The sequence below is a fragment of the Haliaeetus albicilla genome, chromosome 5, assembly GCF_947461875.1.
Source record: "Haliaeetus albicilla chromosome 5, bHalAlb1.1, whole genome shotgun sequence".
In the NCBI taxonomy this organism is placed as follows: domain Eukaryota; kingdom Metazoa; phylum Chordata; class Aves; order Accipitriformes; family Accipitridae; genus Haliaeetus; species Haliaeetus albicilla.
This window is the reverse complement of record NC_091487.1, coordinates 7621395-7634475: the sequence shown is the minus strand read 5'-3', so window position 1 is coordinate 7634475 and position 13081 is coordinate 7621395. Positions and strand designations below refer to the sequence as shown.

At 45.3% G+C, this 13081-nt stretch overlaps 1 protein-coding gene across 2 annotated transcripts in view; it reads right to left on the bottom strand.

The window, feature by feature from the left end:
• PRKCH (protein kinase C eta) overlaps window positions 1-13081 on the bottom strand; it is a 119921-nt gene that overhangs the window by 13759 nt on the left and 93081 nt on the right. For both annotated transcript variants that reach the window (XM_069783216.1, XM_069783217.1), the window contains exons 11-12: window positions 7569-7707; window positions 6484-6672 (exon numbers count right to left, since the gene is read on the bottom strand). In XM_069783216.1, the coding sequence (XP_069639317.1) occupies window positions 6484-6672; window positions 7569-7707 (328 nt within the window). The remainder of the gene's footprint in view (window positions 1-6483; window positions 6673-7568; window positions 7708-13081) is intronic.

The window sequence follows — 13081 nt, the reverse complement described above, 5'->3', positions numbered from 1 at the left end:
TGCTGGAGCTGTTATCCTGTATCCAGCCAGACTGCACTGCTCTGTGCTTTGACCACACAGGACGTTAGAAGTTCCTCAGCATTTCTTTGGAATGGCAAGAAATAACCACTGAAACCCTGTACTCCCTGGGGAGTCCTGCATTTAACTCACACACACATAATAATCAAATTTTTCTCTCATTAGGAGCCATCACTCAGGATTGGGGCTCGTTTTCTCCAGAAGGAGAGGTGGAGGAAGGTACCCTTCAGATTTAGTTCTTCCTCATCTAGTATCGCCTGGAAATTTAGGGAAGAAGAAAACCCTAACATACGCACACACGCGCACTTTCCTAACTCCTACCTAACGTATTTCTACGCATGCATATGGATACACAAAGCATTTCTACAATTCGCTGTCAGTGCCCTCTAACTTAACCTCTTGTTTTAAGGTAGAATTGGGCCACATTTTGAAATAATATCCACAGGCTTCCCCCCATCAACTCAAGAGAAATTGCTGGTGGAGCAATACACTACTCATTATAGTACCTTGTGGGGAAGTCTCTTGTGTCTGATGGTTACCCAAGTGACTGAGGGACTAAGGCAGCCTCATATTCACTCTTCTGGGCAGCAAAGGAATGACAAACTTCTGTAGAAAGTTTTGAGTGGCTTTTTTAATTAACAAGATGAAAATTGGCCAAGCTGTTGCGGAAGGGTCCCCATACCTCTCTCCTGCTGAAGATGAAGTGGCTGCTTGCCGTCTGCACTGCAACATTCCTGAGCCCTTTTCTTGCTCTCCAGAAAAACCTGTGTGTGCTGCCTCCTAGCAAAGGGGGATAAGTTACACTGCCAGCAAGCCCTCAGTATTGAATACCACTGTGTGTGCTAGCTGTACAAACAAGGCAAAAAACCTAAGGAACTAACTGAAAAGCCCTAGCTTCTGTGTTTTGGTCTGTGACATGGGCTCACAGGAACGGGAGAAGACGATTTTCCTTTCTAGATCAGGATTTTTTTGACTTCTATATCAGACTTCAAGGCTGTCTGGAGGCAAAGGGGATTTAAACTGTGGCACGTTTAACCATTCTTCCTGGCTGCTGGCAGAATCCAGGAAGGAAATTCCAACTCCCTCACCTTGTGCTCCAACAGCCAAAAATGAGTCCATAAAGCACAGGCCATCAGAGCAGGACCTGGCTCCTGCTGACCCACAGAGGATCATTATTCCTGCAGCTGAGTTTGAAGCACTAATACCCAGACACAACAGCCCCTTGATGTTAATGTGGCAGAGCAAAGGGCATTTTAAGCAAGTCTGCAAGAACAAAGTCTAAAGGAGGATGGGGAGGTGGTGGTGGGTGGGGGTGTTAGACATCAGTGGTGTTGTCGGGGTGCAGAGGGCACCAGGGTATCTGGAGGGGGGAACTGAACCCTGACACAAAGTGGCAGAGTTCATTAAACCACAATATTTGCTTTTTGAGTCAGCATCACTTCCAGGCTATTGTTGTCTAGAAAAACAGATCAACTTCAAGTTTTTCTTTTGCATCCCTGGCACTGTATTGCTGACATACTTTTTCTCCAAGATATAGGTCATGTTTGCTCTCAGCGCTCCCTAACCTCTCACTCTTTGCACAAATCCACTGGCATTTGGATTCCCCGTGCTGTTCCACCTGTGCTGGGCGGGAGTGCAAGCTGCTAAAACCACAGCTAATTTCCTCTGCACCTTCCTCTTTTCTTGCCTGGTGTTTATTTTGCACATGAAAACCACTTGGAGGGGGACATAACCATTTTTGCTCAGTCTCTTAACTCCAGTAGTGTTTTCTTCAAAATGCATGTTTTTAACCAGCTGGAGGGAGAACAGGCTTTAGTCTCATTTTTGTCCCCAAAATACGCAGCTACAGGCAAGGCTGCCCAAGCCTCGCTTTTGGAGGAAGCATTTCAGCTATGCCAGAAGTGTTTAAGAGCTCACATTAAGACTGGAGTTTGGCATACAAATGCCAAGAGACACCCTCAGCTTCAGCAGACTCGGCTGTGACAGTAGCTCAGTAATCCAGGGTGCAGAAGGCGGAGCAATGCTAACACTTCCCTGGGGAGATGCTGTTTTCTAGCCCCTGCATTACCTGGCTCTGAGAGTGAAAACATCTAAGCTGCAATTGCTCAACCAAGTTTCCAAGCCTTTGGGCCAACCATTGCTACTTAAAATCACCAGTCCATGTAGCGACTCAATAGGCTTAGCCCTTCTCTCCTCATCTGAAACCAGACTTGGAAAGGAAAATCCCTGCAGCTTTCCCTGTGAATTTGCTTCCCATTACGCCATTGACTTTTGAGACCCGATTTTCACTGTGTCCCTTCATTCTCCCCTCCAACTAAGCCTGACTGTGAGCAAGACAGCGTGATTGAATTGCATTTGAGAAAGTCATACATGAAGCAAGTGAAACACGCTGCCAAAATAGCGCCCCACTTATGGGAAACGAGAGGATTGTATTTCATTTTGCACTTCACTCAACTGAATCCCAAAGCCTCTGGCTGCCCAGAAAGCCACCCCCTTTGCTCAAGCACTTTTTGCTAGTGACAATTTACAAATTCAGTACATGGACATGCTGTAACAAAGCAAACTCCAGCTGCACTCTCACTGTAAAAGATACGGTGCAGCAGTCTCTGCTCTCTCCATGCTCACAAAGTTTCTCTTTCACAGTCTCTTTATCATCAGACACTGGTGACTACTCTGTCAGCTGACGGCAAAGAGTATTTGAAAGAATTTCTTTTACAGACACAAAGCCGATAGCTCCTTTGGCATAAACTCCTTGACTGCATTCAGGTAGAACTATGGAGAAACCCTTTTTGGGGGGAATCAAAATCAAAGCAAAACTTATGTTTAGAATGAGCTGAAGTGGTCTGAATCCATTCAGCAGCAAGTCTCCTTTTTTGCACTTTTTTTACTCCCTCAAGCAAATCCATGCCCAGTTCGACTTGCTCACACAAGCAGGGGAGACCTCATTTTGAGTCCTCCCTACCTGACTTGAACCATCAATACCTAAATTCAGCAGTGACACACTCAGATGGGGCAGGGTACACAAATGAAATTTCCTACTTCCCTCCTCTGGGAGTATTGACTCCAGCAAAATCCTGCTGATTTACACTGATTTAGCTCTACTCCACTCTTTCCCCAGCTCTTGAGGGAAAATATCAAGGACAAAAAACCATTACAAAGAGAAATAGATAAAAACTTTTTCTAGAGCACAAATATTTCTGCTTTCAATTCTAAACAAGGTCCCAGGGCATCGAGGTTGTTTTTGTTTTCCTTGGTACCAGTGCTCAAAACCACCCACGAACACCCAGTGACCAAAATGAGGTCCTAAGGACGTATTTTGGTTATCAGGAAACTGCAAAGATGAACAGGATGCAACCTTCAGAAATTGGGTGCTTTCTGATGGGGTGAAATTGGTGAAGCACAATTACTGTAAACAAAACCAAAACAAAGTAACAGCATCCATGCAATGGGTCCTAAAACCTATTATCTTTGTTTACAATGAAGGTCTTCATGAAGGCAAATGGATTGAGGGCTTTCTAAACCCAGATGTATCCATTTGTGGAGCATCTCTAAGCACCTACACCTAATTGCATCTTCCTGGCAGAAGAATTTGATTTCCTTTTCACAGCTTTGTACCACTCAAGACTAAGCAAATTCTCACTAGTCCTGTCCAAGGTTAGTGGCCAAAACTTTTGAGCGAGGAGATAATCCAGTTATTAAGGCTATTAAGGCCTGCAATACAAGAGACCCCAGGTTTAATCCCCTGGTCCTTCATAGGCTTCCCATGCCATGTAATTACTTATAATCATTTATGTCACTGCAGTAGTTGAGTGCTCCGATTTTCCAGAGCTCTTAATATCATGGGTTCGAAAGCACTGTCACAGCTGTAAATCAGGGAGCTCGAGTTCACTTTTTGTTGGAGGTAAACACAGTAGTGACTAGAAGATGCTCACATAGTAATAATGCCGTATTTAAGAGAAATAATACTAGCATCAGAAGTCTGTGAGAAAAAAATCTACATATTTAGCAGCTAGAAAATGTACTGTCTTCCTTCATAAAATAGCCACAAGGGAACAAAAAAGCCAGTTTCACCACTCTGTGTTACACTGACACCTAAAAATACTGACCAAACATTATCAGTACACTGTAAATATAATACCTCAGCAGAGATATTTGTTATCATTCAAAAGAAATCAAACTGTGTGGGTTTTTCTGTTTTATCTAGAGACCCAGACAATCTCATGACAGGATGTTTCCTTCCCATTAAAGCCAACATGCTCTGATGCCTCTAAAAACTCAGCATAAGAAAAGGAAGAGGAAATGAGGAGCTCTTCTAGTGAATGGCTCTTGATCCCAAGAGCAGCTACTGTGAAGTTGCAGAAATTCAGGCTGTAGCCAACCATCAGTGTTGTAAAATACAATACAAAAGTCACCTCCAGGTAGCAGCCACCCAGGGAACAGAAACACTGAAAAACTGAAGGTCCAATAAAAATTTCAGTTGCAACTTCCCACTAGTTGACCACAAGGCTGTTGGTTAATGCCCTAAATTTCAGCCTTTTTCCCCAAGCAGACATAGTATAGCTCTTCTCTCGAGCAATGCATGTGCATTTCAGAGAGGCAGTTTTGCCTTCATTTGGGTTTCACCAGCAACACAAGATAAGCAGACAAGCAGAGCGGCTGGAGAGAAGACCTTTTTCAGGCAAGCAACCAGCAATTCCTAAGTTGACTGTGCAGTTTTGGAGACACTCGGTCGATCTCTATTTATATTGTTAGCTCCCTCCTCAATTCTGGCCCTCTTTCTCCAGTGCCTTTCAGCATGCTGCTTGCCCGTTAATCACAGAAGGGACCCACTGTTAAAAGTTGGGCTCTGAACATGGGCTAGAGCAGCCTAGGGTGACAGCAGCTTGCACTGGCTGTTTCTATGAGGTTCCTATCAGAATTAGCAATATAAGCATTTTGTCAAGAGGCTAAAACACAAATCATATTTTATTATACCCTGAAATTCCTGTTACGACGAGAATCTATCTGACCACATTTTACCTCCACCTCATACTTATGCAAGATACCTGCAACAAATCCACTCTGCTATTACTTGTCACTGCAGAAGAGGAATTAGCTCAGGCATTCAGGAGTCTCAACCCAACAACATGAATGCTGCTCCAGAAGCTGCAATGAGTCTGAACTTCACTTTTTATTTTAAGTATGTTGCAGGTTATTTCCAAAACCCAAGAGGGCCTTCAGCATAACAAATGATCACTCGTAAGCACAACCTGTGATTTCAAAGGACAACCCTTTGCCTCCTCAATAAGTGGATTTTATTCTCAGTTGATTGCTGTGGAATTTATTAGATACCTTTTCAGCTACAGAAAGTAGTTGCTCAGTTCATATAGAACAGAAACCTTTCAGCAGAAAAATTCCAGACTCTACTAAAGATCTGATGAAAACAAATTCTCCTCTTTCCTTTAAATGGTCCCATCATTCATTACCCCACGTCTTTTGAGTCAGTTCTCCACAAGTTACTATGAATTACTGTCTTATCCAACTATTTCTTAGATCCTCTATTACCACACTATTTAGTAGTATCCAGTCTTAAATGCACCTTTGTTCACAGTGCTTTTGCCAGGAAAGGGAATACTCTGATCTTTCTACCTCCAAGGGGTGATTAGAGATATTAAGTGATTTGATCAGGGGCAGGAAGAAATCAGTAGCAGAACAGCCAAGTTAGGTCTCCTGATTTTTAGGTTAACACCCTCACCATTTAATCACCTTTTGATTCACTACAGTAAAGCCAGGCAGTTCCAGTGCACTAGGCACTGTTTGTACACACACAGCCTGAAATCTTAAAAAGTTTCATCCCCATGTCACAGGCAAAGATGTGAGGCACGTGGGTAAAAGCGCTTGGGAAAATTCAGGAATACAGGGTAGAACAAGGACTAAGTGTAGCCAGCAACAGCTCTACTCAAATTGTTTGCTGTACAGCCTCATTTTTTTTCTCCCAAACACACAAAAATCAAAAACCTGTCTTTGTATGCAGATAGACAAGCAGTCCCTGGAGGATGGCTGGTGTTACCAACAGTCAGAAAGAAGGATTATCATGAAGACTTCACTCCTTCACCGCTCCAGTCGCATGGAAATCATATGGTCGCTACTGATTAAGTACTGTGTATACCTGCTGCTTCTGTTCTGGAAGATGACCATATGTTGTAAATCATTAAGTCAGCACAGGGGAATGCCCAGACACACAGACATGCACACACTTTGCTTGCCAAGTTGGCTGCTGAACCGTATAAAGGACATAACTATGCAAACACACCTAAGTGTGGCAGGATTTTTTTTTTTGTTTAACCTTCAATCCAAGATAAGAAAAGTGTCAGGGTCAAGGTAACCGCAATTTCTGAACGCCCACATCCCAGCCCTGTTTTCTTTTGCTAGATTAGGCTGAAGAAAGCCAGGACAGAGAGCATGCAAACAGCCAAAGGAACTCACTGCTTTGAGGATTGCCACTGCATCCTGCTGGAGCCACGTTGGGTAGACGACTTCATCATTCAGAATGGCCTCGAAGAGATCGTCCTCATTCTCCGCCTCGAAGGGTGCGTGGCCGCACAGCATCTCATACAGCAGCACACCCATGGCCCACCAGTCTACGTCAGGGCCATACAGCATCTCCTGCAGGATCTGAAGAAGGGATGGGAAGGAAATATCAACCCTGAAGGTTCTTAAACTGAGCAGGGCAGGAAAAAGCATTTGGAAACATTAATGCAGAAGCTCTCGCTACATCCTAATAGCACTCTCTGCTAGGCTGGCTGTACGTCCAGGAACCTATAGGCGATCTCAAGCTGGGAACCCCAGGTACATCAGATGCATTAAACGAGGGCTGAACTAGCTTGGCTGCTCACAGGGTCACCTGGGAAACAAGCCCTTAGAAATGATGCTAGGGCTTAGCAGGAGGAGAAGGGGCATTTCAGCAAAACTGGCTGAGTCTCAGAAGCGGCAGAACAGCCATGTGTGGGGGTTGACATCACCTCTTCCTTGCCCCTGGGAAGGAGCGCGAGTGTGTAAGAAAGGCACAAACACCAACCACAGACAAAAATTCAATTGTGTTGAAGAAGGATCTGAAACCCTGTCAGAACATCTGGCAGCATCTGGAGGGCAGCTGTTCCTTATAGAGGTGTTTATTAATTTTGTAGTGAGATTGGGGAATGACAGGGAATGGGAGGAGGCAGAAGAAGGAACTGGGAAACAAGAATTCAACCTCTTTTCAAATCAAACTGGGCCAGTATCTGTATGTGCCTCCCTCAAGATTTTTGCAGCTGTGCCTCCATTTCTCACCTCACATTTCCTAAAGAAAAATATAGGCTTATCTTGGTGCCTACAGCAGCCTGAACGTTTACTCATGCTTTGCTTGCACAAGGGACTGATAATACAAGCGTACATGTAGGAGGAAACCTTGCACCCGGCAGTCAAATAAGGTGTAGCTAAAGACACCAGAGAGTACACTTGCTGTTCCAAAGCTAACCTATGCTTTTCATATTGTAACCGAGTTTTCCTGGCCAAAGAAAGGTTTCCTATACCTCTGGAGCGATGTAGTCTGGTGTACCACAGAAGGTGGCTGTGGTAATGCCGTCGTGAATGCCCTCTTTGCACATTCCAAAGTCTGCCAGCTTGCAGTGACCCTCGTAGTCCAGCAGCACGTTGTCCAGCTTCAAGTCCCTGCAACGAGAATCATTCACCAAGTCGCTACATGCTTGGAGCAGCCCAAGCACAAATGGAGGCAGTGTCCCAGGCCTCAGAAGCTCAACCGGTAAACTGGACAAGCCTCATCATCATAAAAAAATAAACAGAAGTCATGCAGGAGGGGTTTTCTTTTGCTTCATCTCTTACAAAAGGGAGGGAGGAACAAACATCTTTCTGCCGAACTGCATTTAATATGGGCAGGTGCTATACGAGTTCGCCCACATGGCTTTCCAAACACACCACAAGCCTGCCTGGCAGAGCTCCTGCTCATTTAGCTCGGGACTCACTGGAGCAGAGGTTGCCAGAGCTGTCAAATTGCGTAACGATGTTATGATGCAGCAAAATGCACCGCATGAGATGTGCTCTGATTCAGCAAAGTGCCGCGCTGGGAGCACACAGCTGAAGCCGGGTAGGCATGCGAGATCTCTTCAGAGGGGCAGCAGATCCCCTCTTCTCCTGAGGTTTTGGGGGTTAAGACCCAGACTTCCCTGTATTGGGGCAAGCCTGACTGATAAACCCCACCTGGAGTGTTATCCAAGCTGAGAAGTAAAGAAACTCCCTGCTGACACCATGCCACATGGGCAGGGGGAATCTTCAGCCAGCATGGGATGCCTCCAACATAAGGCAAAGTCCTAAAGTCCTCCCAGATGTATCGATTCCAGCACTAATGTAAGAAGTGAATGTCCCCCATAGTGCTCAGTGGGGTGGGGACCTCCTTGTCACTGACACAAGGGACCTGCAGCCAACCAAGCTGCAGAAAGGCACATTTTCCAATACGTCACCTCTAACAGTCTGGGAGCTACTCATCAAAAGCAGAGCTGCCAAAATGACAGAGCCCTAACAAAGCTTATCAGCTTGCCTGACCTTGAGATAGCCTGAGGAAATAGCCTGCAGTCAGAAGCACCGTCACGAACATGACCAGAAAGCACGGGGTCATCTGCAGACTTAGGCAATGCCTTCCTAAAAATACATACCAGCTCGTAGCACCTCTGCTTTTCAGCTGCCAGACAAGCTCTAGGCACGGTCACAGATGGAGGAAAGGAGCTATGATGGGAGTTCTGTGCAGCACAAATAGGTCACAGTTCTTTTTTGAACCGTCTCAGGCATTGGCCCAAGAGTTGCGCTGAGCCTTCACAGCAGCTCTAAGGCAGGGAAGTGTTGCTATGGCCATTTTACTGAAATGGAGGACATCTTACAGGCCTAGACAAAAGCCACTTTCAAAGTAATTCAGATGCCCAGATAAGGATCAAATAACTAAGTATGTCTGAGAGTCTCAGGGCCCCTTTATGAAATCCATGCTGGATTTTGATCCATTTTGCCCTCTGGTTGGACATCTGTTTCCCTGGGAAGGTGGAGCAATGGGGAAGTTGGTAGCACAGGTGGTGGCATCTCCTTATCAATATGAAAACCTATGGGTGAGCTGAAATCTAAGTCCAGCTTGATCCTGTTCAACCTCCATCTATGATCTTAAAGTGAAAATCAGGTGGTCGATTGCTCTGTTGTGCATTGGTATTTCTACAGCCCTCACCACCACCGAAGCCTCTCTGGAGCTCGAGACAGCTCTCCCTCAACATCACTGTTGCAGTGGAAAGATCAATGATGCATTGTGCTAGACAATCAGAGCCACATCCTGTCCTAAAGAGATAAGAAAAAGTATTATTAGCCTCTTCTGAACACATGAGAAGGCGAGGGGTAGAGGTTAAGAAATTTGCCCATGTCCCCCAGAGCCAAGACTGAACACCAGCTTCCTGAATTCCAGCTCTGGATCTTAATCGCAAGATCATACATCCTCTCTCTTCAACTTTAACACACCATGGCAACACAAGCCAGCAAAAAAGCCCTCTGCAATGATGTTGCCCTTCCCAGCAGGCCCACCAGCTATCTGGTGGCCAGTGAAATTTTGATGCCAAAGACAGTCCCTCTGCCTGTCTTATGCCACAGTGTTTGCTCTGGGTGGGATGCTCAGCAGAAGACACTTACTTTTCCCCTTCCGAGAATCAAAAATGGCTGCTAAGGCATGTGGGCAAAGGCTTGTCCTGGAAACGCTTTAGGCGAGCACAGTGAGAGGTATTGTATGTGCTCACCCATGACAGTACGCCTTCAGCAGCAGTTTACAGCCAAAGCTCCTGTTGCTCTTCCCTGTGGTTCCTGGCAGAGCAGGGAAGCCCTCCAAGCATGAAGGCAGGCCTTGTTTCCAGGAATCTGCAATGATGTGGTTGAAACGCGCAGTTTATTCTTGGCTCAGTTTTAAATGCAGCAAACACCTTTTTGGTCCTGGGCAGGCCTGACTGTTGGGGGGGTGCCCCTAAAGGTGCGACTGCAAGAGGAATTTTGGTGAACCTGCTTGGAGATCCCCCTTCCAAACTTCCCCTCGCTCCCCAAAACATCCGCCACGTCCTGGCATGCTTTGGGAATATCTCAAATCCCACCTTCCTCATATCCGAGCCACCAGAAACGGAGTCACGTACGTTGACGGAGCGAGCAGGCTACAGTCCCTCATGGAGAGCCTGAGGAGCTGAGGCAAGACAGAGCTACGAGGCAGGGCCAGCCCTGCAGACCAGATCACCAGCCACTCTTCCACTTCTCAGCCTCTGCCCCACAGGACATGCCGCGGAAGGCCCGAAATCCCTGCTAGCTGTATAACACACCACGCTCATTAGAGCACCAAGATGGCAGAGGCCTCTGCAGGTGCAAGAGCACCCCGCGCTTGCTGTGTCCTCCCAGAGAGTCTCTCTATATGTAATTGCCATTAAATTTAAACTGTCTGCCTCTTGCTGAGCGAGTACAGTTTTAACCACACGAGGCAAACCTCCAGCCCTTTGGCTTCTCTACATTGCACGTTAAACCCATTAAGAGCGCCTGTTGTCTCCTCCTGCAGTTGGGATTCCGGCTCCTCCCGATTTCTTTCCAGCAACGTGAAATCCAAAACTTGCATTTTCTATTTTCACAGAACCTGTAACGTGACATTAATCTGCTCTCGCTTGCTCAGGCACTCTGGCTACGTGTAGATCATTTTCGAAGAGGACCTCCCGTGACCGAAGAAGACTTCTCAATGCTCTTTTCTTGGCAAGGCCACAGAAGATGGCCCCACACATCCCTCTCGGAGCAGGTCTCGCGGGCCGGCACAGTGGCAAGCTCAGCCATGCAGCTCCTTTGGAGCCTGCTCCCTCCGGCTGCCCCGTAAGATAATTCTCTGGGAAAGTCGTGGTTTGGTCTCGTGTTTGAGCATTTGTCTCAAGTGATCCCACCAGCTGTAAGCTCTGTACTTGCTGCTCGACATTGACAGGTCTCCCCACGTGTCGTACCCTGTGAACCAGCACAGCCACATGAGAGGAAAAACACTGACAGGTTTCTGAGATTTACAAGGAGCTCTTCATTTTCACAGCAAGGATTCCGGGAAGCTGATGAAACTGGAAGTCATCCAGCTCAGAAAGCCCAAATCTACCTCATTTCCTTAATACTTGCATTTTCCATTCAATATTTTTAGCAGTTCGATGAAGCAATAACGGCGGAAAGGTTTTCTGAGGGCTGCGTTTCTAAGGTCCGGCTGGGGTTCTGCCTTTCACTGGCAAACCTCCACTGGAAAACAGGCTTCATCCCGACTCAGAAAGGCAGCCTTTGTCCTCGCAAGCAGCTACGGCACATCGGCTTAACGGCCTCGGTTTAGTCTAGACCCAGAAGAAATGACAAAATGAACTGCTTCAGCGTCACTCGCTGGAAGAGGTGCCCTGTACACATCTGCCGCTTGAGTTTAACATTCATAAAAAAAAACAAAATTACAATTGCAGATGATCCAGTCCTTTTCTGAAGCATCTGTCAAATACGATTTCCTCGCAACAGGGAGTTTTGCCAGTGAATAGGTGTTATACACGTACCTGCCATTTGCTCTACTCCAATCATCTCACTTGTAATGTAGAATCTATATTTGAAAGGATGAAGTTTTGGGGTTGTTTTTTTCCTCTTTTGGTTTTACCACCCTGCGTTGTTAGGGCTGTACATGTAGCAAGGATCTTCACAGGAGTAGGGGTGGCAGAAACCAGCTTCCTGCCTTGGTTCTGCCTCGGTTCAAGGTTCTCCCAGGTTTGGTAATTCCAAAGGTCCAGTTTAAAGCTCATAAAAGCCTGGCTTTCCCATCTCAATGCAAAGCATTTAGTCATGAAAGATGTAGGTACAGAGCAGTGTAGCCACAAATGTAGGTGCGACTAATCTAAAACTCCAGCCAAATGTTTAAAAAAAAAAATAATCCCCAATTTAAAATAAAATCCCCAAGCCTGGAATTAGCTAAATGAGTAATTGTGGAATTTCTGAAAGGGAAAAATTTTGCTTTTTCAAGTCCTCAGCATGCAAGGCCATTTAGACACTCCTTGGAAACACCTTTGGGTGAGCAAATTTGCATTCAAACCCCCTTTGCAAGCAGGGAGTAGATTTTGATTTTTCTCCACCTCTGCTGCTGAAGTCATTTTACTTCATAGAAATACTGAAATCTCCATCACGATGGAGAAAATGTGTTTCTATTGCCTGCTCTGGTGGCCAAAGCAATACACGTTTCCAACTCCTGCTCCAGTGAAATTGTACTTCTTTTTTGCAAAATGAGGCAAATTCAACAGAGGAGAACGAAAGACGTACAACCTGCTGAATAGCACAGTTGGTAAGATACTTATCAAAGAGGTAGGATTTTTCAAGTTGCTTCCAATACAGTGGACAACAGATTTAAACCAGTATTTTGATTAAATATGGAGGAGAACAGATGGAGGTCTCAGTTTTATGTAAAGCCCTAAATGATCATGTGAAGCTATTATCATTTCCCATTTTCCTTTGCATTCATTAATAACACCCAAACCAAAATATTTTATTTTACCTGAAACCAACACTCTTGAGTTGCAAAAAATACCGTTGCTTTAAAAAAGCCCTAACAATTATTTTGGGCCCACAAAACCTGAAACAATTTTCTATCTTTCCTTCTACATCAAATTTTGGAGACTCAGTTACCAAACTCAAAGCAAATAATTATTTTCCCAGTTCCATTCCCAGCAGCTTTGGACTAGGGACCTCCACATTTTGTTCCCAAGATATCACACCACTTTGGGAATTAAGGCTATTTCCAATCTTGTGTTCCTTGGGTTGTAGAGAACTGGCTTAAAAATTCCTTCACAGAAAATGGTTCCCATCTCCCACATTTTTCTAATAACAACCAAACATTATTTATTTTTATGGTCAAGTAAGTTTTTATAACCAGAAACTCATATACTCACAGCATCAAGGAAGAGTTATGCAAATTTCCTAAGCAGTGGTAAGGCTGAGTGTCAGCAGGCAGCAGTAAATACAGGCTAAAGAAGACACCTGCAATATA